This window comes from Gadus macrocephalus, chromosome 5 (genome assembly GCF_031168955.1).
Source record: "Gadus macrocephalus chromosome 5, ASM3116895v1".
NCBI lineage: Eukaryota > Metazoa > Chordata > Actinopteri > Gadiformes > Gadidae > Gadus > Gadus macrocephalus.
Genome location: NC_082386.1, coordinates 21,139,151 through 21,160,956, shown reverse-complemented (window position 1 = coordinate 21,160,956; position 21,806 = coordinate 21,139,151). Strand labels below are relative to the sequence as shown.

At 46.8% G+C, this 21,806-nt stretch overlaps 5 protein-coding genes across 13 annotated transcripts; 2 read left to right on the top strand and 3 right to left on the bottom strand.

Annotated features, from left to right (window-relative positions):
* Window positions 1-404: 404 nt before the first annotated feature.
* Window positions 405-4,793, bottom strand: nubpl (nucleotide binding protein-like). Its single transcript, XM_060051610.1, has 11 exons — window positions 4,637-4,793; window positions 4,190-4,331; window positions 3,931-3,965; window positions 3,569-3,659; window positions 3,307-3,346; window positions 2,512-2,602; window positions 2,303-2,396; window positions 1,984-2,069; window positions 1,613-1,733; window positions 1,258-1,340; window positions 405-896 (listed from the first exon to the last, which is right to left on the bottom strand). Exons 1-11 carry the CDS (start codon window positions 4,739-4,741, stop codon window positions 834-836), a joined length of 951 nt encoding a protein of 316 aa, XP_059907593.1. The 5' UTR covers window positions 4,742-4,793; the 3' UTR covers window positions 405-833.
* A 144-nt stretch (window positions 4,794-4,937) lies between these two features.
* Window positions 4,938-7,513, top strand: dtd2 (D-aminoacyl-tRNA deacylase 2). 8 transcript variants are annotated; one of them, XM_060051703.1, is made up of 4 exons: window positions 4,938-5,194; window positions 5,366-5,435; window positions 5,828-6,193; window positions 6,443-7,513. In XM_060051703.1, the coding sequence occupies exons 1-3, from the start codon at window positions 5,081-5,083 to the stop codon at window positions 6,181-6,183; spliced, it is 540 nt and encodes a 179-aa protein (XP_059907686.1). In that variant the 5' UTR covers window positions 4,938-5,080; the 3' UTR covers window positions 6,184-6,193; window positions 6,443-7,513. The 8 variants fall into 8 exon arrangements, 5 of the variants coding, with proteins under 5 accessions (XP_059907686.1, XP_059907685.1, XP_059907684.1 ...); XM_060051702.1 differs by having other exon boundaries at window positions 4,939-5,194; window positions 5,828-6,191; window positions 6,400-7,513; XM_060051701.1 differs by having other exon boundaries at window positions 4,939-5,194; window positions 6,359-7,513.
* Window positions 7,514-7,867: 354 nt separating this feature from the next.
* Window positions 7,868-10,371, bottom strand: yipf6 (Yip1 domain family, member 6). Its single transcript, XM_060051672.1, has 2 exons — window positions 10,229-10,371; window positions 7,868-9,715 (listed from the first exon to the last, which is right to left on the bottom strand). Exon 2 carries the CDS (start codon window positions 9,469-9,471, stop codon window positions 8,785-8,787), a length of 687 nt encoding a protein of 228 aa, XP_059907655.1. The 5' UTR covers window positions 9,472-9,715; window positions 10,229-10,371; the 3' UTR covers window positions 7,868-8,784.
* On the top strand, window positions 10,228-16,685 carry LOC132457345 (snRNA-activating protein complex subunit 1-like). The gene is made up of 10 exons (XM_060051601.1): window positions 10,228-10,364; window positions 10,846-11,005; window positions 11,352-11,492; window positions 12,024-12,128; window positions 14,447-14,584; window positions 14,758-14,811; window positions 15,177-15,239; window positions 15,449-15,563; window positions 15,668-15,739; window positions 16,010-16,685. Exons 1-10 carry the CDS (start codon window positions 10,234-10,236, stop codon window positions 16,042-16,044), a joined length of 1,014 nt encoding a protein of 337 aa, XP_059907584.1. The 5' UTR covers window positions 10,228-10,233; the 3' UTR covers window positions 16,045-16,685.
* cfd (complement factor D (adipsin)) lies at window positions 16,672-20,247 on the bottom strand. Of its 2 annotated transcripts, XM_060051648.1 has the most exons (6): window positions 20,109-20,247; window positions 19,420-19,576; window positions 18,979-19,117; window positions 17,529-17,819; window positions 17,028-17,185; window positions 16,672-16,989 (listed from the first exon to the last, which is right to left on the bottom strand). In XM_060051648.1, the coding sequence occupies exons 1-5, from the start codon at window positions 20,230-20,232 to the stop codon at window positions 17,036-17,038; spliced, it is 861 nt and encodes a 286-aa protein (XP_059907631.1). In that variant the 5' UTR covers window positions 20,233-20,247; the 3' UTR covers window positions 16,672-16,989; window positions 17,028-17,035. The 2 variants fall into 2 exon arrangements, with proteins under 2 accessions (XP_059907631.1, XP_059907630.1); XM_060051647.1 differs by having other exon boundaries at window positions 16,672-17,185.
* Window positions 20,248-21,806: the final 1,559 nt, after the last annotated feature.

Here is a 21,806-nt window from a genome sequence, read left to right as displayed (position 1 = left end):
AACATGGTGCCTGGATTATAAAGTTAAACATCGTTGAGTCACATCCAAGGAGTACGACGGTTCACCTGCGCCCCCTGCTGGTCCAGCTGAACCACTGCAGGTCTGGATGTCCAGTCTATAGTAGACCGGATCTACCCTACCTCCAGGTCTGGATGTCCAGTCTATAGTAGACCGGATCTAGGTAAGCTAAAGTAGACTGGTTCTATCCTAACTCCAGGTAAAGGTAGGCTATACTAAGCAGACCAAGTCATTATTACTTGTATACTTCTAGTATATTTGTAGTCGTTCCCTTCCTATTTTTGATTATATGCACTTCTTGTTGAACCGTTTTATAGCCCCATATTCTGCGTCGGCACGTTGGTCCATCAGTTTAGAAAGGTGCTGCATAAATAAAGACAAACATCCTTGTGAAATCGTTTTTATTGCCAGGATTATGTACCTACAGTATATGAAACCTAGCAACAATACAGTGGTACATACATACATATCAACACAGCCGTGTAGCGGTACAGCGCTCAACAATTGACCGTTTGAAATAATAAATACAAGAAGACGAAAACAGTGAGCCTACCAAACAAGCCATCCCGCCTGGTTGCCGCGGCAACGCCATGGGGAGGCTTGGATGTCACAAGGTCGCGACCCCCTTGGTCAGCCCACACGCTGAGCATCAGATTGAGTCAGCAGCATTGTAGCACATTAGCTACATCCTATCCTATGTAGTACATCCATAGAACAGAGTGAATGCTTGACTGTGATTTGAGCAGTGTGTTAGTGGCGTGGATGTGTGTGGTTGTCTTTATGTCGTATTTCAGTTGTTTCGCTGAAGCCGTCAATCAAACAGTGACCTCCTGTATTCTGAGGAGGACTGCAGCCGCCAACTTTCTGTACGCCTCCGCCTGCAGACACACACCAGAAGGACGGCTTAAAGATCTATATCCTGGAGAGAAGACATTTCTTTGATAGTCATGTTATGCACCTTCATTTAAAACATGTTATATTAACAGAGAAAGGAACAAATAAATGCATTTAGGTGTGTTAAAGGGCTCACATTTATTTGTTTTGATCTCAGTAAAGGACAAGACAGTAGAAGAGAGTAGAAGACAGACAGTGGAGAACACAAGAGGCCGGGGAGAAGACAGAGTAGGCAGAAGACACTAGACACACATTAGAGGACAGACCGCAGAAGACAGTAGAGAGCCAGTAGAAGACCCTATATGCAGTAGAAGACAATGGAATTCAGTATAAGGGGGTCGTGACCTCAGGGCTGTCAGGTGACGATATGACCACGGGCTGACCCCGGTCTGACATCTCTCTGATGTTGAGGTGAAGAGGGATGTCACCTGGTACAGATCAGCACAGAGAGAGACCAGCACAATGAGACCAGCACAGAGAGACCAGCACAATAAGACCAGTACAGAGAGACCAGCACACAGAGACCAGCACAATGAGACCAGCACAGAGAGACCATCACAATAAGACCAGTAGACAGAGACAGACAGACGGACAGACAGACAAACAGACAGACAGACAGACGCACAGCCAATAGCTAGGCATTCTTGTTTATACTGATCATATATTTGAATGGCCATGGTGATGGAGTCACATGACTGACCCAGGAAGTGGACTCCCAGTGTGTCTGCTAGCTGCCTGGCGCCGCCAGACCCGAAGATGTGTGTCTGATGCTGACAGTTTGGACACTGAAACACACTCATGTTCTGGACCAGACCCAGGACCTACAGGACACACGGAACCACACACACACACACACACACACACACACACACACACACACACACACACACACACACACACACACACACACACACACACACACACACCTTCTAACAGATGTAGTGAATATGTCTATGACCAGATACACATAAAAACAGATGTATTGATTATGTCTTTAACTAGTAATATATAAAAACAGATGTATTGATTATGTCTTTACTAGTAATATATAATAACAGATGTATTGATTACCGGGACGTGGACTTTCTTAAACATCTCCGCCCCTCTGCGTGCGTCCAGCAGAGCGATGTCTTGAGGTGTGGAGACGATCACCGCCCCTTAAACACAGTGAGAGTCTGTTGGTCTGTGTGAGTGAGTGAGTTTCTGCATGTGTGGGTCAGTGAGTGAGTGAGTGAGTGTCTAAGTGAGTGAGTGAGTGAGTGAGTGAGTGAGTGAGTGAGTGAGTTATTGAGTGTCTGTATGTCTGCATGAGTGACTTTGTCAGTGAGTGAGTGACTTTGTGAGTGAGTGAGTGACTTTGTGAGTGAGTGAGTGAGTGAGTGCATGTTACCTGCGACAGGGACGTTCTGAGAGATGGACAGCTGGACGTCTCCGGTCCCAGGGGGCATGTCCACCACCAGGTAGTCTAGAGACCCCCACTCCACCTGCACACCGGGACACCGGGCTCGTTAAGAGGGCACCTGGGAGGCGTCAGCACCAGGAGGTCAACAGGAGATCAACAGGAGGTCATTAAGAGGTCATCAGGTCATAAGGAGGTACCTGCCGGAGCAGCTTCTCCAGCGCTGACATCACCATCAGACCCCTCCACACGATGGGGGCCTCCTCGTCCACCAGGAAGCCCATGGACATACTGGGAGAGAGAGAGACACGTGAGCACACTGGGAGAGAGAGACACGTGAGCACACTGGGAGAGAGAGAGACACGTGAGCACACTGGGAGAGAGAGAGACACGTGAGGACACTGGGAGAGATAGTACAAGAGTGAACCAGAGAGAACGAGAGAGAGAGAGAGAGAGAGAGAGAGAGAGAGAGAGAGAGAGAGAGAGAGAGAGAGAGAGAGAGAGAGAGAGAGAGAGAGACATGTGAGCACAATGGGAGGGAGGGAAGAAGAGAGAGAGAACAAGAGAGAACGATAGAACAAGAGAGAGAACGAGAGACAGAGATGAGTGTACTGGGAGAGAGAGAGAGAGAGAGAGAGAGAGAGAGAGAGAGAGAGAGAGAGAGAGAGAGAGAGAGAGAGAGAGAGAGAGAGAGAGAGAGAGAGAGAGAGAGAGAGAGAGAGAGAGAGAGAAGATGAGTTTACTGGGAGAGAGAGATGTGAGTATACTGGGAGAGAGATGAGAGTATACTGGGATAGAGAGATGAGAGTATACTGGGAGAGAGAGAGATGAGAGTATACTGGGAGAGAGAGAGATGAGAGTATACTGGGAGAGAGAGAGATGAGAGTATACTGGGAGAGAGAAAGAGCGATGTGAACATACTGAAAGAGAGATGCCATGTGAACAAACATGTTTGATTGGTCAAATTCATCTGTGATGTAATCTGAGAAACTCACCAGGGAAGTCCGTAGTTGGTGAGAGGGATCATCCGATTGGCTGACAGGAAAGGAGAGGGAGGTAAGATTGATCTGTGTCCTTACAGTTTAACCTCCTTGGTGTTGGTTTGGAGTTTGCAGTTATGTAAACTGATTTGTTGTTAACAGGTTTATATGTAACATGATGAAAAAGTAGAGTGGTTTCGGAGATATATGTGTGAACTGGTTAGGGTGTAAACAAGCTTGAGTGTGAATTGGTTTGAGTGTAGACGGTCTTTAGTACTTTCTGTGAGTTCAGGATTCCCCTTCAAGTTCATCAGCTTTGGGACAGAGGGACCGTGGATATCAGCATCCAACAAACCTACTCTCTTAGACTGAGAAAGAGAGAGAGATCATGGTAGTGTATAAAGGAGTTCACTGATGAAGGGCTCATGGTAGTGTATAAAGGAGTTCACTGATGAAGGGATCATGGTAGTGTATAAAGGAGTTCACTGATGAAGGGATCATGGTAGTGTATAAAGGAGTTCACTAGTGAAGGGATCATGGTAGTGAATAGGAGTTCACTAGTGAAGGGATCATGGTAGTGAATAAGAGTTCACTAGTGAAGGGAGTGTTTGTTGGGAGTTATTCTGTGTAGATCCTTACCGGGTCGATGGCCATCAGTCCCAGTGCCAGGTTCACTGTCAACAGAGAATTAAACATCACAGGCAAATCCAGCTAATCTTTAACAGAAATACTGTTATTAACTGACTGTCTCTCTCTCTCCCCACCCACACACACACACACACACACACACACACACACACACACACACACACACACACACACACACACACACACACACACACACACACACACACACACACACACACACACACACACACACACACACACACACACACACCTGCGGTGGTAGACTTGCCCACGCCTCCCTTCCCAGAAGCCACCACCACCACCTGGCCGACCCCGGCGATGGGCTTCTGTTTGGGGAGACCCCGGGCCATGATCTCCCGCTGTCTGTCCTGCAGGCTGCTGGGTCCGGAGCTCTGTCCAGAAGGTACACCAGCTCACTACCGGGACCAGACCTCTTCAATTCACTGGTGCATATAATACTGTACTACTGGCATTACACCAGGCATGTATCATCAAGGTACACCACCTCACTACTGGGACCAAACCTGTCGGCCCCACTTGGTAACATATACATATATTATACACACAACTATATACTATATTCTATAGTATACTATTACCTTAGGACCAAGTTAGGATTAAGTTAGGATATGTCACGTCCACATTACGAGGTGGAATCAAGCTGTTGGGGCTGAGACAGGTCATTTAAGTGCCTTACCTTCCACCGAGGTGAATACACGCAGCACAGCGGGACATGTTGTCCTGGTTTTGTTAGGATTAAGGATAGTAAAGAGAGTCTCCTGCCGGCCCAGTGCGCCGCCATGTTGCCGTGTTGTTGTGGACTAGTGTGGCGCGCACATCCTGGCTGCGCAAGTAGACGCAGCACATTGTTTGCGTTAAAACAAAATTATTAACTAATGCATTATTAACAGACAATGTATTATTTGTGGGGAAATTATTATATTATTAATCATGATGGTGTTTATGGAAAGAAAAAATATAGACAACGAAACCCTGAACTCGTATGGTATACGTCACGTCCACGTCAATCGCGCGTTTTACCAGTTTGAGATTGCGGACTGTGTCTAACCGATAGTTTCACTTCATATGAATATAGTTTGTGTAATATTGTACTTTAATTTAATTGTATTAGGTTTATAATATGACGGAGAAAGCGGCCCCGGCTCCGCTGGCCCGCACTGTGTTGCAGCAGTGCCTCCACGCCCGGCTCCAGGTGGCCCCGCCGGGTCCGGAATCAGAGGCGGAATGGGTCCAGGTATGCTATCTTCCACCTCTAGAGGAATATTATGGGGCGGATCTGCAATTAGTACAAAAAATACCAAAAGTTGTGCGACCTTTTTCTTACCGTGAATGATGCAAGACCACTTCTATGTACTTAACGTTAGCAGTTAAACCCTAGTGTCTCTAATGGTTCTATTCCACTCAGATTGACCGGGGAATGGTGATCTACGTGTGTTTCTTCAAAGGGGCGACAGAAGACATGCTGCCTAAAATGGGTCGGTCTGCTCACGTTGTGTTTGGTGTTGATTTAATATTGTTGTCAATAGAGGCTGTATGTTGAGGTTAAGGTAACTATATGAGGTAGAGGTTAAAGTAACAATATGAGCTAGAGGCAGAATGTTGAGGTTAGGGTAACATTATGAGGTAAAGGCTGAACGTTGAGGTTAAGGTAACATTATGAGGTACTGGCTGAACGTTGAGTTAACATTATGAGGTAGAGGCTGAACGTTGAGGTTAGGGTAACATTATGAGGTTAAGGTAACATTATGAGGTACTGGCTGAACGTTGAGGTTAAGGTAACATTATGAGGTACTGGCTGGACGTTGAGGTTAAGGTAACACTATGAGGTAGAGGCTGAATGTTGAGGTCTGTTTGTGTCTCCCTGCAGTGTCCGCCCTGCTGAACCAGCGTCTGTGTGAGAGGGCGTCGGGGGGGCTGGCCTCAGTGCTGGAGCTCCGGGGCAGCGTGTTGGTGGTACCCCAGGCCACGCTGGGCGGGCGGGCCAAGGGCCGGGCCATGCAGTACCACGGGAACATCGGCAAGGACGACGGGCTGCGGCTGTACCTGCGCTTCGTCTCGCTGTGCCAGGCCCAGCTGCAGGCGGCGGGAGGGGCTGCCCCGAGCGCAGCCGGGGGGGCGGGGGCAGAGGGGGCGGGGGCAGAGGTCAAACACGGAACCTACGGGAACCGACAGGTTCTCAAGCTGGACACCAACGGACCCTACACCCACCTGATGGAGTTCTGACCACAACACTCTCTCCCTCTACACCCACCTGATGGGGTTCTGACCACAACACTGTCCCTCTACACCCACCTGATGGGGTTCTGACCACAACACTCTCCCTCTACACCCACCTGATGGGGTTCTGACCACAACACTCTCTCCCTCTACACCCACCTGATGGGGTTCTGACCACAACACTGTCCCTCTACACCCACCTGATGGGGTTCTGACCACAACACTCTCTCCCTCTACACCCACCTGATGGGGTTCTGACCACAACACTCTCTCTCTACACCCACCTGATGGGGTTCTGACCACAACTCTCTCTCCCCCTACACCCACCTGATGGGGTTCTGACCACAACACTCTCTCTCTACACCCACCTGATGGGGTTCTGACCACAACTCTCTCTCCCCCTACACCCACCTGATGGGGTTCTGACCACAACACTCTCTCTCTACACCCACCTGAGAGAGTTTAGAATCAAACTTCTGACTCGCGTTGACTGCTGGGGAATTTTTTTCACGACAGCTAGGTTAATTAATGATAGAAATATATAACGAATAATATATCATGTGTTATGATACCAAAAAAAGTTTCTGGTTTGAAAATTGATTTATGAATAATGCTTCATAATGTCTTAATTTTAAATGTATGCTATCAGCGTTTAGGTATGTTTATTAAATATGATTTATGGATTTCAAGAACCAAGAGTTGATATATTTCTCTCACCTATAGACTTGTTAAGTCTCCTTCTCAGTTAATTTCACAACATGTTTGGTATCCTCAGCTTTTTATTTGTTACTTCGAAAGGCGGTTGAGAGTAGAGAATGAATCCTTCTAACAACCAGGTGTGATGCTGTCAGTACACGCCATCACTCATCTGACCTCGTGTGACATCACAAGTGGGACAGTCCAACTAATTGCTCCAACTCCACCCCTGCCAGTTGGTATAGTCCAGGTAGTGGCTCTAATCTGCCGTTCATATAAGCGCGTTCACTCTCCTGGTAATAACGAGATGCCTCATCAGTGATCACGCTCAGCGACGTTGTGGACTGGTAAACCAGCTCTAGATAAGGGCCAGTGTAGCCCTCCATACCGTAGCTGTACCATACTATGCTACTATATACAATGTGCTTCTCATAACCAAAAGCTAAAGGACAGTATAGGCTACAAACACAGAACCTATGTTCCACTCCCAACAGATGTTGGCGGCAATCGTTGGTGATATATACCGCTGACGAATAACCTAGATTCCGAACGCAGTGCACATGAGCAGTCGCTGTCGGTAGAGCCGATTTTTAATCGTAATTCGAATTTATGGTCAATAATCGATTAAAAATATATATATTATTGAAGAAAAAAAAAAGAGGTAAGCCTTTAGAGTTTGCCTAAAGTCTGTGGTAACCAAATTTTGCTTTTGTTAATCTTCAAATAAAATCCATACTTAAATGTAAATATTTGTCATTTAAAGAAAAAAAAATCTATTCAAATCGATTAAAAGGTTTGGTTCGAAAATATTGAGATTTTATTTTTAGGCCCAATCGCCCAGCCCTGGCTGTCTGGAACAGGCGTAGTGTGAGCGTCATCCCTGACCAGGACCATGAACGCGCCTATAATCATCCTACCTCAGTTGACTCTTCTCACGTGGTGCCACCAGTACCCGATTGTAGCTACAGCTGGATGAACCGTGAAACCGCATGGGTTTGTTTTGTTCAGAATAGTTTTATTAGTCTTCCCCAAGTATTAACATAATAGATATGAATCAAATATAATTAGGAAGAAGATAGTCATCAGATAGTAGTCATGGTATAAAGGGACATTTCGTATCAAATACTGAAAATGGAAAATAAAGTTTGAACAGAAAAGGAGTTTGAAGGAGAACTAAATAAACCTTGCACTGTGGCTATTAAAACACAAAAAGACTAAAAGTGGACCCTTGCTGAACTGGATGCATATGTTGTATTTAGGAAATAAATGCGACCAAAGCAAGATGCACTACATTCATTGTGTTGACCATTCCAAGACCTGACCACCAGAGGGTCACCTCTTCTGGGTCCACCAGAGATTGACCTCTTCTGGGTCCACGAGAGGGTCACCTCTTCTGGATCCACGAGAGGGTCACCTCTTCTGGGTCCACCAGAGGGTCACCTCTTCTGGGTCCACCAGAGGGTCACCTCTTCTGGGTCCACTAGGAGGGGGGGGGGGGGAAGTGGGAAACTAAACCAGGAAACAAAAGCCCGTGCTTTTATAAAACAAGGATTGCACTGTCACCAAAGACATTCCCTCGACGTCGACTTGCAATCATGACCACATCAGCAGGCAAGTTGGTTAAGTTTTAATGCTTTTAAGCTCCTAAGTCGTGTCCCTTTTCCTTCAGTGTCCCCTAAAAACTGAACTTTCTGACCGCGGTTCCCCTCCCCCGCATGACAACCAGCTGTCGGACGACCATCCAGCAGAAGAACAATCCACCTTTTATAGTACGCTTTGGTTAACCCCCCCTGACAGACTAACAGAAGAAAAGCAGTCAGTTCCAAAGTCCAGGATGACTTCAACCATCCGGCTCGTGGTCTAGAGTCCTCCTCTCCAGGGGTTCAGCACTCCGGACCTCGCCCGACGGGGTCACTGCGCCGGGGCGAAGGTGAGGATCATCCAACCAATCACGAAGTAGAAGAGGAACACCGGGTAGACCACCAGTGCCTTGCGGTTCTGGGGCTGACTGTCCGCCAGGAAGGCTGTGGAGGCGAAGGTGGACCAGCCGAAGGATGCACAGACCACAACCAGCCGAACCACAAAGCTGACGGTCCCGGAGCCCCCCAGCAGGACTATCCTGCAGACCACCATGGCGACAGTGAGGGGCATGATGCAGTAGCCAAGGACGCACAGGCTCTGGAAGAACGAGATGGTTCCGCCCAGGAGCTTGGAGTTCAAAGTGATGATGAGCGACCCGAACCAGATGATAACGAAGACCTCGGCGAACTGCGGGCCCCCGTCGTCCTTGCTGTCCACCGACCCCCCCTGGAGAAGCAGGGCCAGCGTGACACACAGCAGCAGGGGACCCCACAGGTCCCAGTCCCGCAGCAGAGCTTTGCTCTTCTTGGGGTACAGGACGTGGACGAACTTGTTGCCCACCGCCTTCAGGTCCCGCAGGACCGTGTCTTTCACCGGCTCGTCCAGGGTGGAGAACCCGTCGTCCTGTGAGCTGGAGGTTGGGGGCATTGAGATATCTCCCTCCACCGGGATGTCCTCAGAGATGGAAACATCCGACAGTCCTAAGAAGGCTCTGCTGGAGCCGTCCGCCTCCGCCATTTTCTTTGCGGATCCTCACTTGTTTACGATTTAAATCGAGTATTATGGGACTCCTCCGGCAACCAAAAAGGCGATTGCGACCACGACGTGTACGTTTGAGTAGTGTACTATATCCAGTAGTCTTCGTGGGTCTACTGAAGTCCTCGGATCGCTGGTCTACCTGTCCGCTCCGCCTCCACGTCACCGTTCCTCATATCCGCCACAGTGATGCATTCAAATACCGCCTTGATGATGCGTTCAAACCCTGCCGGAGAAATCTAATGAGCATATTGACGTGAAGTACAAGTTAAGAGTTGTACACGATTACCCCAGCATAGGTTTTTAACTGTACAGTGAATCGAATAATCATTTAGACGAAAAGCAAAAATCAACAATAAAGACCATTGTCTAATTTGACCGTTTTAAGATGCTTATTAAAATCGTTTCTCGTGCAATGATAATACTAATATTTAAAATAATGAATAAAAACGTAATATAAATATATTTGTTAAAATAAAACATAAATTATAGACGTCCATTCTTTATTGACCTCGAAGCTTTGGGAGGCCTGACGCTGTCACTTTAAGATGTAATGGTACAACTGTGACGTCAGAAACAGGCGACACGTTATGGACATGTTTTTATTTCTGTATTCTTTTAATCCTCCTTCAAGCTATAACTGGATTTTAACTGTCACTATTAACGCCTTTTTTTAATATACAAAGATACATACACTATATTGATCGATAAACGATAAGAATATAGAATACATATCTACCTAAAATGATCCGCTGTAAACAGCAGGTGAAGGACGACTGTGAAGAGCTGCTGGCGCGCTTTCAGAAGACTGAGTCTGTACGGTTCGAGGTCTTCGCGAAAATATGGAGGGAGATGAAGTTTTATGAAATATTCTAGTAAGTTGCTGGGCTGCTGGTGGTTAGGGTCAGAAGACCCTGGAAGGAGTCTCTCTCTCTCTCTCTCTCTCTCTGGAAGGAGTGTCTGTTTCTTTCTCTCTCTCTCTCTCTCTCTGGAAGGAGTGTCTCTCTCTCTCTCTCTCTCTCTCTCTCTCTCTCTCTCTCTCTCTCTCTCTCTCTCTCTCTCTCTCTCTCTCTCTCTCTCTCTCTCTCTCTCTCTCTCTCTCTCTCTCTCTCTCTCTCCGGAAGGAGTGTCTGACTCACTCACTCACTCACTCACTGACTCTCTGGAAGGAGGCTCGCTCTCCCTCTTCCAGTGTTTCTAACTTATGAAGACATGAGGTGGTGAATAGTCCTGTCAAGTGTATCTATGTATAAAGACATGAGGGTGCCTTGCTGTACAGCAGATTACCTTACTACACCCAATGGCTGTATGAATAACGTTATATTTGTATAAACTAACCTGTCCTGTTCTTTCCAGCGGCACAACGGAAAGGGTTGAGGGTAAGGCCTTCAGCCGGCACATCTTCACCATGGTCTGCGAGTACCTCCTGTCCCCCTACACCTTCCAGATCCGCATGGGGGCTCTGTACCTCCTCTACGCTCTGTACAACGAACAGCTGTTAAGGCCCAAAGTGCAGGTTAGATTCCCCGTCCTGGTGTCTGTGTCTGTTTAACCTCCCTGCCAATAGAGTGCTTGAAGCTCGGAGCCAGCCTTGTTGGTGTGTGTCTCTGTTCCGAACGCGTTTAATGGAGGAGAGACCCTTGCAGCATGCAGAGCTCGCCATTCTCCGCAGGATCCAGCTGCTCTGTGTCCTTCTGTAGATCCAGCTGTTCTGTCTCCTCCTGTAGATCCAGCTGTTCTGTGTCCTCCTGTAGATCCAGCTGTTCTGTCTCCTCCTGTAGATCCAGCTGTTCTGTGTCCTCCTGTAGATCCAGCTGTTCTGTCTCCTTCTGTAGATCCAGCTGTTCTGTCTCCTCCTGTAGATCCAGCTCGCTCTGAAGGACTGGGAGGAGGTGAAGAAGTTCGAGAAGGAGGCTGCGGCGGCCCAGCACTTCGACGGCGTCTACGTTCTGAAGAAGCTGTTATCCCAGCATGCCTTCTGGTTCGCAGCCACGCCCCACCCGGTGAGTTTCATCGGTCTAATCAGCAGGAACCACTGCATCTGTTTACATCAGACTCACCCTCTCCCCTCGTCTCTCCCTCTCTACTCCTCTCTTCCTCTCCCCTCGTCTCTCCCTCTCTACTCCTCTCTTCCTCTCCCCTCATCTCTCCCTCTCTACTCCTGACTTCCTCTCCCCTCATCTCTCCCTCTCTACTCCACTCCTCTCTCCACCTCCTCTCCCCTTATCACCCTCTCTACTCCTCTCTTCCTCTCCCCTCATCTCTCCCTCTCTTCCTCTCCCCTCAACTCTCCCTCTCTACTCCTCTCTTCCTCTCCCCTCAACTCTCCCTCTCTACTCCTCTCTTCCTTTCCTCATCTCTCCCTCTCTATTCCTCTCCTCTCTCCACCTCCTCTCCCCTCATCTCTCCCTCTCTACTCCTCTCTTCCTCTCTCCAACACCTCTCTCCTCATCTTTCCCTCTCTACTCCTCTCCTCTCTTCCTCTCTCCACCTCCTCTCTCCCTCTCTACTCCTCTCTCCTCATCTCTCACCAGTTGACGTACAAACTGACCCGGAAGGTGGAGAAGCAGGTTGTGGTTGAGGACTTCATAGAGCGAACGTCCCGTCCCCAGGAACTGATCAACAGTGAGCTGCTGGAGGTGAGGAACCTCGGGTTAAACCACGTCCACACAGTGTTGTCTAGGGGTGAGGGACTACTGTAATACCTAGTGATCAGGGACTACTGTAATACCTAGTGATCAGGGACTACTGTAATACCTAGTGATCAGGGACTACTGTAATACCTAGTGATCAGGGACTACTGTAATACCTAGTGATCAGGGACTACTGTAATACCTAGTGGTCAGGGACTACTGTAATACCTAGTGATCAGGGACTACTGTAATACCTAGTTGTGAGCGAGGGACTACTGTAATACCTAGTGATCAGGGACTACTGTAATACCTAGTGATCAGGGACTACTGTAATACCTAGTGGTCAGGGACTACTGTAATACCTAGTGATCAGGGACTACTGTAATACCTAGTGGTCAGGGACTACTGTAATACCTAGTTGTGAGCGAGGGACTACTGTAATACCTAGTGATCAGGGACTACTGTAATACCTAGTGATCAGGGACTACTGTAATACCTAGTGGTCAGGGACTACTGTAATACCTAGTGATCAGGGACTACTGTAATACCTAGTGGTCAGGGACTACTGTAATACCTAGTGGTCAGGGACTACTGTAATACCTAGTGGTCAGGGACTACTGTAATACCTAGTAGTGAGTGAGGGACTACTGTAATCCTAGTGGTGAGTGAGGGACTACTGTAATACCTAGTGGTGAGTGAGGGACTACTGTAATACCTAATGATCAGGGACTACTGTAATACCTAGTGGAGAGTGAGGGACTACTGTAATACCTAGTGAGCAGGGACTACTTTTATACCTAGTGATCAGGGACTACTGGAATACCTAGTGGAGAGTGAGGGACTACTGTAATACCTAATGATCAGGGACTACTGTAATACCTAGTGATCAGGGACTACTGTAATACCTACTGGAGAGTGAGGGACTACTGTAATACCTAGTGGTCAGGGACTACTGTAATACCTAGTGATCAGGGACTACTGTAATACCTAGTGGAGAGTGAGGGACTACTGTAATGCCTAATGATCAGGGACTACTGTAATCCCTAGTGGTCAGGGACTACTGGAATACCTAGTAGTGAGTGAGGGACTACTGTAAGACCTAGTGGTGAGTGAGGGACTACTGTAATACCTAGTGGTGAGTGAGGGACTACTGTAATACCGAGTGGTGAGTGAGGGACTACTGTAATACCTAGTGGTGAGTGAGGGACTACTGTAATACCTAGTGGTCAGGGACTACTGTAATACCTAGTGGTGAGTGAGGGACTACTGTAATACCGAGTGGTGTGTGAGGGACTACTGTAATACCTAGTGGTCAGGGACTACTGTAATACCTAGTAATCTAGAATAACAATACCAGGTTACTGATATTACCCTGGTATTATGTCAGGTAACTAGTTTAACTAGTTGTGTCAGGGTGCTAGTATAACTAGTTGTTTCAGGTTACTGGCAGAACTAGTTTTGTCTTTCTTTTATTCTTTAAAGGTTTTACAATTCGCCACTTCTTAAAAGTAATATCCTGTATACAAATCAAGGCAACCCCATCCAAAATTCAAAACACTCTTTTCACATTCCCTCACATACAATATTCAAAAGCTAAACATTGATACATCTTGACACACACAAAGGAATCTTGCTCATCCTTAGGGTACGTAGACATGCATTCCTCCATGCTGCCGCGCCCCCCTGCAACCAGTTCCCCCCAATCCAAAAAATAGTTTGGATTGTCATAAACTCTCACGACCACGGATACTGACCTCACACTAACCTTGTTATTCATTTTACTCCGCATAACAGTGGTGTAAATCCTTTTATGTTTAATTAGAAAATCCTTATTTTCACACTTAACGGGTAAAACCAGTGGCGTCAGGGTACCAGTAGAACCAGTGGCGTCAGTACCAGTAGAACCACTGGCGTCAGTACCAGTAGAACCACTGGCGTCAGTACCAGTAGAACCAGTGGCGTCAGTACCAGTAGAACCACTGGCGTCAGTACCAGTAGAACCACTGGCGATAGTACCAGTAGAACCAGTGGTGTCAGGGTACCAGTAGAACCACTGACGTCAGGGTACCAGTAGAACCAGTGGTGTCAGGGTACCAGTAGAACCAGTGGCGTCAGTACCAGTAGAACCAGTGGCGTCAATACCAGTAGAACCACTGGCGTCAGTACCAGTAGAACCACTGGCGTCAGTACCAGTAGAACCACTGGCGTCAGTACCAGTAGAACCACTGGCGTCAATACCAGTAGAACCAGTGGCGTCAGTACCAGTAGAACCACTCGATAAACCACACGATAAAGCACGACCTCTGACCTGTGACCTTTTGCAGGAGCTGTCCAATGTGCATGAGCACTATGAGCGATACCGCCTGTCCCTGGACCAGGTGGACGGACACCTGGTCAACCGAGACCTCGTCCCACAGCTCGGCCAGGCCGTGGCGGACTTCAGCAACTGGCAGGGAAAGATGGTGAGTCTCTCAGAGTCTAGATGATCTAGATCTGTACCTAGACAAAGACTTGGACCTAGTCTAGGGTCTAGATGGACCTGGACTAAATCCAGGATCTAGATCTGGAGCATGTCTGTCTATCTCCTCTTAGGAGACTCCAGTCCACTGTCATCTGTGTCTGTGTCTTATCTTAGGAGACTCCAGTCAAGGAAGAGGAAGACTCTGGTGAAGGGACGTCCCAGAAGGAGGTGAGTCAGGGTCCATCTCTGGTTGATGTGGTGAGTGTTGTAGCTTGTAACGAGTGTCCTCGTTAGCTGCAAGCATTTTCACAACGTTCGTTACCAAAGATGCTTTCGGGAAACGGTGTGAATACAGTAATTTAGTTAAAAAAGACCAGGGGGTGTCCAGCGCTCAGCCTGACCACCAGGGGGTGCTGGTGTCCAGCGCTCAGCCTGACCACCAGGGGGTGCTGGTGTCCAGCGCTCAGCCTGACCACCAGGGGGTGCTGGTGTCCAGCGCTCAGCCTGACCACCAGGGGCTGCCGGTGTCCAGCGCTCAGCCTGACCACCAGGGGGTGCTGGAGTCCTCACTGATTCTTCTCTCCTCTCCTCAGAGTTCCAGCAGAGCTCTGCTCCTCGCATCGATCAAGTCCCGCTCATTCGGCCAGGCAGTAGAGGTACGTCTCCCTCCCTCCCTCCCTCCCTCCCTCCATCCTCGGGATGAGAACCAGTGTAGACATACTGTTTGGATTCATAGTTACCAATAAGAAAAGTGTGTGTGTGTGTGTGTGTGTGTGTGTGTGTGTGTGTGTGTGTGTGTGTGTGTGTGTGTGTGTGTGTGTGTGTGTGTGTGTGTGTGTGTGTGTGTGTGTGTGTGTGTGTGTAGGCCTCTAAGTGGCGACGGCATCGGAAGGTGGAGATGGACGTGTCCAGTAACATTAAGGAGAGAGCGCCAAGGAAACCCACTCTAAAGTCCAAGGCCGCCACCATCGTCATCCAAAGTACCTCTCTCTCTCTGTCCTCCAGGGACCGACCCTCTCCACATCAGTGTTTGTTAAAGCGAGAGGTGGGAGATGTTTCATGACCTCTGCTTGCTGTCTCCTAGGTGATATAAAGAAGGAAACGGCCAAGCACACTACACTCTGTCGACTCACCACCCCCGCAGACAAGCCTGACGGTAAGGAGAACTCCCAAGAACGTCCAACTCCAGACCTAGAACCTAGCTCAGCTTTAGCCCCAACGTTGAGATCCAGACCTAGAACCTAGCTCAGCCTAGGCCCTAGCTTAGCCTAGGCTAGAACGTTGAGATCCAGGGCTAGAACCTAGCTCAGCTTTAGCTGCAACGTTGAGAACTTAGCACCAAGCTCAGCTGAAGGTCCCGTGTGGAGCTAGATGAATGGGTTCCTCGTCACCAGCATGTGTTCATCGAGCCTCTTGTGTCTCCCAGAGGTTTCCCGGAAGAAGATTGAATTCAAGTGGTGAAGGAGAGGACGGCGGGCCGGTTCTAAGTTCTACTGGCTGATACATTCAGTGTGACATGGGCTCTCATGTTCTGAAGAGACTTCTAAACCATGTGTTTTACCATGGATGTTTTTTTAAAGCTCGGAAGAGCGAATGCAGACAGTTAGTTTGATAATTGTCTTCCAGCGAGTCTGTAAGATATCGGGTCGATGACACAATGTAGAAAAGATTCCAGCTTGATTCCAGATGATTCCGCCATGTTGTGTTGAAATGTTCCCTTCCTGAGGGGTTCCCATGTTTGTTGTGAACCGTTTGGAAGGCCTCTCCCCCGACAGCTGCTGGTCGCTTCTGTTTACGCCGTCCGCCTCTCCTGAACCCCCAGCGACGCCGTTCCAACGGCTGTTTAAGATCAGCGGGTTTCTTTTAGGACACTGAAACTACTGTACATATATTCTAGTTTTATGCAAACGATGTTCTTAATTGCACTGTACCTTTTTATATTTTTATTTTATTTTTTGCCTCGGTAAGGAGAGCTTGGGATACAAAAATGTTATGTCTTAACTTTCTTCACTTTTATGTTCTCTATCTCCTGCTGCCATCTGGCTTATTTCGGCCTTTCATTTGTTATGAACATGAATGAATAAAAACTTTTCGACAATTTCTTTATTAGGACATCTTTAATGTGTTGCAGGATGATCCATGTATATATATTGGATATGGCTAGAAATGTTATTGTTAGCATCATATATCCGCCGTGTATAAAATGCATCAATGGTACAGAGATCCAGATACATGTTTAGTTTGTCGCAAGGACCTCATGGTAACCCTGAGATCTGCTTGGGCTGGCTGTCCTGGGGCTATTATTGTGCCCAGGGTGGAGTAGAGGGGGGGGGGGGGTGATGGTGTTAACCGGGTTAAGGTGGTGTAGAAAGGGAGGAGCTGGGGCTAAGGTGGTGTAGAGGGGGGGCGATGTTGTTATGGGGTAAGGGGCGTGTAGAGGGGGGTGATGGGGCTACAGGGACATTGTGCTGTTGATCCACTCGGTGTAGAGGGAGATGATGGTGTAGATACCCGGCTTCTTCACCTGACCACATCTCTTCCCGCCGTTGGATGTGATCCCTACGACTACGCCATTATAGATGAGAGGTCCGCCCGAGTCTCCCTGAAACACAAGAAGAAGGTCCTCATAAAACAGTGAGCTTAGTCCTTATGAAAGAGCCAACACAAGAAGCTGTAGCATGCAGTCTTGAGTCCTTTTAAAACTGCAGCAGAAGAAGCTTTAGTCTAGAGTTCTTGATTCCTTATAAAACTTTTAACTCAAGAAGCTGTAGTATACAGAATCATGAGTCCTATTAAAACAGTAGCAGTAGAAGCCGTAGTATTCAGAGCCTTGAGACCTTATGAAACATTGAACTCAAGAAGCTGTAGTATACAGAGCCTTGAGACCTTATCAGTTAACTCAAGGACATCTGTCCTTCTCGGTGGTGCCTGTTGGTGAGTCTTACATCGCAGGTGTCCTCGGTCTTGGTTCTGTGTCTGCAGGGTTTGGGGCACAGCTTGTGGGAGCACATCATGTTGCTGGTGAACTTTGAACCGTAGTAGTCGTAGCGGGCGCACAGCTCGGGGTCCACCACGTCCATGGCCACCTCCTTCAGGCGGTCCGTGCGCCCCTCCAGGTTGTTGACCGAACCCCAGCCCGCGGTCTCCACCTCGGCGCCAACAGGTGGGTTGGTACCCCCCGCCCGCTGGTACTCGATGGCTCTCACCGACTCGGACACTGTGATTGGCCGGTCCAGCTGGAAGATGAGCGGGAAGAGAGACGTCAATCGGAGAGCTTACAGCTACTAGAAGAATATAATAATGAAAGATACTTTACAGCTACTAGAGGAATATAACAGTAAAATATACTTTACATTAACTAGAATATATTGATAAAAGATACTTTACAGCTACTATGAGGATATATTAATAAAATATACTTTACAGCTACTATGAGAATACATTGATAAAATATACTTACAGCTACTGTAAGAATGTATTAATAAAGGTAGTTTAAAGCTTCTATAGACTTTACAGTTTAGTACAGTGATTAACTCTACTAAAGTTTAGTAAAGATTAGATTAACTGTACTAGAGGTGACCTTTAGTAAAGTGATTAACAGTATGAGGTGACCTTTACAGTGATTAACAGTATGAGGTGACCTTTAGTAAAGTGATTAACAGTATCAAGGTGACCTTTACAGTGATTAACAGTATGAGGTGACCTTTAGTAAAGTGATTAACAGTATCAAGGTGACCTTTACAGTGATTAACAGTATGAGGTGACCTTTAGTAAAGTGATTAACAGTATCAAGGTGACCTTTACAGTGATAAACAGTATCAAGGTGACCTTTCCAGTGATTAACAGTATGAGGTGACCTTTAGTATAGTGATTAACAGTATGAGGTGACCTTTAGTATAGTGATTAACAGTATGAGGTGACCTTTACAGTGATTAACAGTATCAAGGTGACCTTTACAGTGATTAACAGTGTGAGGTGACCTTTAGTAAAGTGATTAACAGTATGCGGTGACCTTTACAGTGATTAACAGTATGAAGTGACCTTTAGTAAAGTGATTAACAGTATGAGGTGACCTTTACAGTGATTAACAGTATGAGGTCACCTTGACAGTTATTAACAGTATGCGGTGACCTTTACAGTGATTAACAGTATCAAGGTGACCTTTACAGTGATTAACAGTAACTATGCGGTGACCTTTACAGTGATTAACAGTATGCGCTGACCTTTAGTGATTAACAGTATGAGGTGACCTTTACAGTGATTAACAGTATGCGGTGACCTTTACAGTGATTAACAGTATGAGGTGACCTTTACAGTGATTAACAGTATGCGGTGACCTTTACAGTGATTAACAGTATGCGGTGACCTTTACAGTGATTAACAGTATGCGGTGACCTTGAGTAAAGCGATGTCGTTATCGTAGTTGAGCTGGTTGAAGTTTGGATTGTTGTGAACTACAATATCAAACGTCTGTTTGGTTTCCTCCGTGCCTGACAGCGAATGAGCTCCGAGCACCACCTTCCTCCCGTTGGCCCTGGCAACAACCAACAAACACCATCAGCAGAAGTACACAACAAACACCATCACCAGAAGTAAACAACAAACACCATCACCAGAAGTAAACAACAAACACCATCACCAGAAGTAAACAACAAACACCATCACAAGATGGACACCACACTACACCATCAGCAGAAGCGCACAACACTACACACACTCGCAAGAAGTACACAACCAACACCACCACCAGACGTAAACAACAACGACCACCATTAGCAGGTCAAAACAACAACGACCACCGTCCCCCGCAGAAGACAACACTAAGCGTTTGTTCACCCGGTTGGAAGGCAGTGGACCGCGGTCATCACCCATTGGTCGGCCACCAGGAAGCCACCGCACTCGTGCTTCCAGTTCTCTCCATTCGGCATCTGGACGGAGGCCATATATGGGCGCGAATGAGCCGGAGCTTCCTGCCCGCCCATGATTCCCTCACCTGACACACACACACACACACACACACACACACACACACACACACACACACACACACACACACACACACACACACACACACACACACACACACAATTAATGGAGAGGTTTTGTAGGTACTCAAAGATACCTCAATAAGTAAATACAAACTAAAAATATAAATGCTGAGTGTGTGGATGATGGGTGCTTAAACCAGACATCATCCACACACAGATGACAAGAGATTAGTTAGGGAATAACTAACCTAACTTCACATCCCGTTAGAAGTCTTTAACTACCCATCCTGTTAAAGACCTCTAACAGGATGGTTAGTAAGGTGATCCAACTACCCACACTGTCAGATCACCTTACCACCCATCCTGTTAGGTATTGACCAGGATGGGTAGTTAGGTTAGTGAAGGACTAACCTAACTACCCATCCTGGTCAATACCGCTAACAGGATGGGTAGTAAGGTGAGCTACCCATACAGTCTTCCACTAGGACACCTTTCTAACGAGCTACGGGTCACTAAGCCGCCCATCGGAGGACTCACTTTGAGAGGAGAGCAGCGCCAGCAGAGCGATCAGCAGGCAGAGCTTCATCCTGGAGCGTTCTGCGGCCGCCCCGGCCGGCCGGCTCTTATAGACCCCGCTCCTCCGGGGGGACGCATCCCTCATCCTGATAACGATCACTCCCTGTAACAAACACTCCCTATAGTGGCCTTCTGCCCAGATTAAAAAAAGCCACTTTAGGAGCGGGTAGAAGACGCGCGATCCAAGACAATAACAAAGCAAGCGCTGATTCAAAGTGAAACAAATATGCTTTAATAAACACAGCTTTAAACGAAATGATTCGTCTTATGTTTTAAAGGTAAAACAAAGGATGGATTCAGTCACTAAATCTATAATAAATAAATAAATAAATAAATAAATAAATAAATAAATAAATAAATAAATAAATAAATAAATAAATAAATAAATAAATAAATATATGAATGCGACACGTGGCGGCGGATTGTATTTGCGTGGTCGCATATCCGTTACCAAGGCAACCCACTGGGCCGCATCTGCACGTGGTTTAACTAATTAGTGCCACGCTCCGCGCTAATGAGTTCACCTGTGGCGACTCGTGCTCAGTCATCTCTAACTTACCTGTCTGCTGCTCAGTAGGCAAAACTAAGCAGGTCGGTCTCCCCACTAACCGTCTAACGTCTCCCAGGTACGGTGATGTATACTTTAGGAGTTTAACCAGAACTTGGTTGGAGTTTCCCGGTTTTGTGTGACAAATGACAGTTCTTGTAACGAACGCTTTTCGAAGTAAAACGGACCACCACATCTGGACCTGCTGTGAGTAGAACGTTTATTTTCCTACTAGGCTTACTTGATGTTTAACGTTGGTTCTTGATGTAATTGGACATAATTTGTAGTGTTTTTGTGTGGATATAGGCCATTTATTTATTCAGGTGGTTAAATGTGGATTAAATGTGCTAGTTGTGTTGATTTAAGACGTCTGTAGAGTCTGATGCGTTTGCCAAATCATGTTTTTTATTAAGCCCTTGATCGTTTTGTTAGGTGGATTTTTGCCTTTTAAAAACAAAACAAATTAAAAGTTAAAACCCTTAAGAATTTGATATATTTCTTTCAAGTATATTAGTCTAGATGCAGCTAAACTATACACAACTGCCAAAATAAAGTAAAAAAAAATGATTAGTATCAAGTTTTAATGAAGTTTCTACAGGTTAAAGGACTGTCGTTTGGAGAAGATTGGTGCCAATATTTGGGGAAAGGAATGCATGATTAATTCAAATTAAGTTAGCTTGAATCAACTTTGCCTCAGTGGTGTGGTTTGAGCACTAAAACGAATCTACTCGTTCCGTTACTTCACAGGTCAAAGAGGAGAAAGTGATTCTGTGAGTATCAAAACTGAACCATGAAGAAGAAACTGCGAACTGTAAGTCCTTATATTTCCTCTTTATGCTGGGGCATTGTTTTGGCCTCCTCGTTGGCTGAGGTGGAAAGGTGAATGATTTAAATGTTTTTTGTTGGTACGTGGGCTAATTACCTGTTTAGTTTGAACATGTGTCAATGCTGTGTTAGAAGGGGTGTAGTATAGGTTCCAAGTGAATTGTGAGTAGTAACATAGGGTTTCTCAGAGTGCAGCCAAAACGTACTCCAAGGTTTTGTCTAGATTTTCTTTCGACATGCTTCGCCACTACTTCCTGAACTTTGCATCACGTCACATGAGTTACCGT

What these genes read in the sequence shown, in the direction of transcription:
- nubpl (XM_060051610.1), bottom strand. Translation starts at nt 4,741, where the DNA reads ATGGCGGCGCACTGGGCCGGCAGGAGACTCTCTTTACTATCCTTAATC. An exon ending in GACTGATGGCCATCGACCCG is followed by an intron (nt 3,660 to 3,930) that starts GTAAGGATCTAC and finishes TCTCTTTCTCAG; the next exon opens with TCTAAGAGAGTAGGTTTGTT. An exon ending in ACCAACTACGGACTTCCCTG is followed by an intron (nt 2,603 to 3,306) that starts GTGAGTTTCTCA and finishes TCTCTCTCCCAG; the next exon opens with TATGTCCATGGGCTTCCTGG.
- dtd2 (XM_060051703.1), top strand. Translation starts at nt 5,081, where the DNA reads ATGACGGAGAAAGCGGCCCCGGCTCCGCTGGCCCGCACTGTGTTGCAG. An exon ending in CAGAGGCGGAATGGGTCCAG is followed by an intron (nt 5,195 to 5,365) that starts GTATGCTATCTT and finishes TATTCCACTCAG; the next exon opens with ATTGACCGGGGAATGGTGAT. An exon ending in AGACATGCTGCCTAAAATGG is followed by an intron (nt 5,436 to 5,827) that starts GTCGGTCTGCTC and finishes GTCTCCCTGCAG; the next exon opens with TGTCCGCCCTGCTGAACCAG.
- yipf6 (XM_060051672.1), bottom strand. Translation starts at nt 9,471, where the DNA reads ATGGCGGAGGCGGACGGCTCCAGCAGAGCCTTCTTAGGACTGTCGGAT.
- LOC132457345 (XM_060051601.1), top strand. Translation starts at nt 10,234, where the DNA reads ATGATCCGCTGTAAACAGCAGGTGAAGGACGACTGTGAAGAGCTGCTG. An exon ending in CATTCGGCCAGGCAGTAGAG is followed by an intron (nt 15,240 to 15,448) that starts GTACGTCTCCCT and finishes GTGTGTGTGTAG; the next exon opens with GCCTCTAAGTGGCGACGGCA. An exon ending in CGCCACCATCGTCATCCAAA is followed by an intron (nt 15,564 to 15,667) that starts GTACCTCTCTCT and finishes GCTGTCTCCTAG; the next exon opens with GTGATATAAAGAAGGAAACG.
- cfd (XM_060051647.1), bottom strand. Translation starts at nt 20,232, where the DNA reads ATGAGGGATGCGTCCCCCCGGAGGAGCGGGGTCTATAAGAGCCGGCCG. An exon ending in GTCCACTGCCTTCCAACCGG is followed by an intron (nt 19,118 to 19,419) that starts GTGAACAAACGC and finishes GGTTGTTGCCAG; the next exon opens with GGCCAACGGGAGGAAGGTGG. An exon ending in AGACCGAGGACACCTGCGAT is followed by an intron (nt 17,186 to 17,528) that starts GTAAGACTCACC and finishes CTTGTGTTTCAG; the next exon opens with GGAGACTCGGGCGGACCTCT.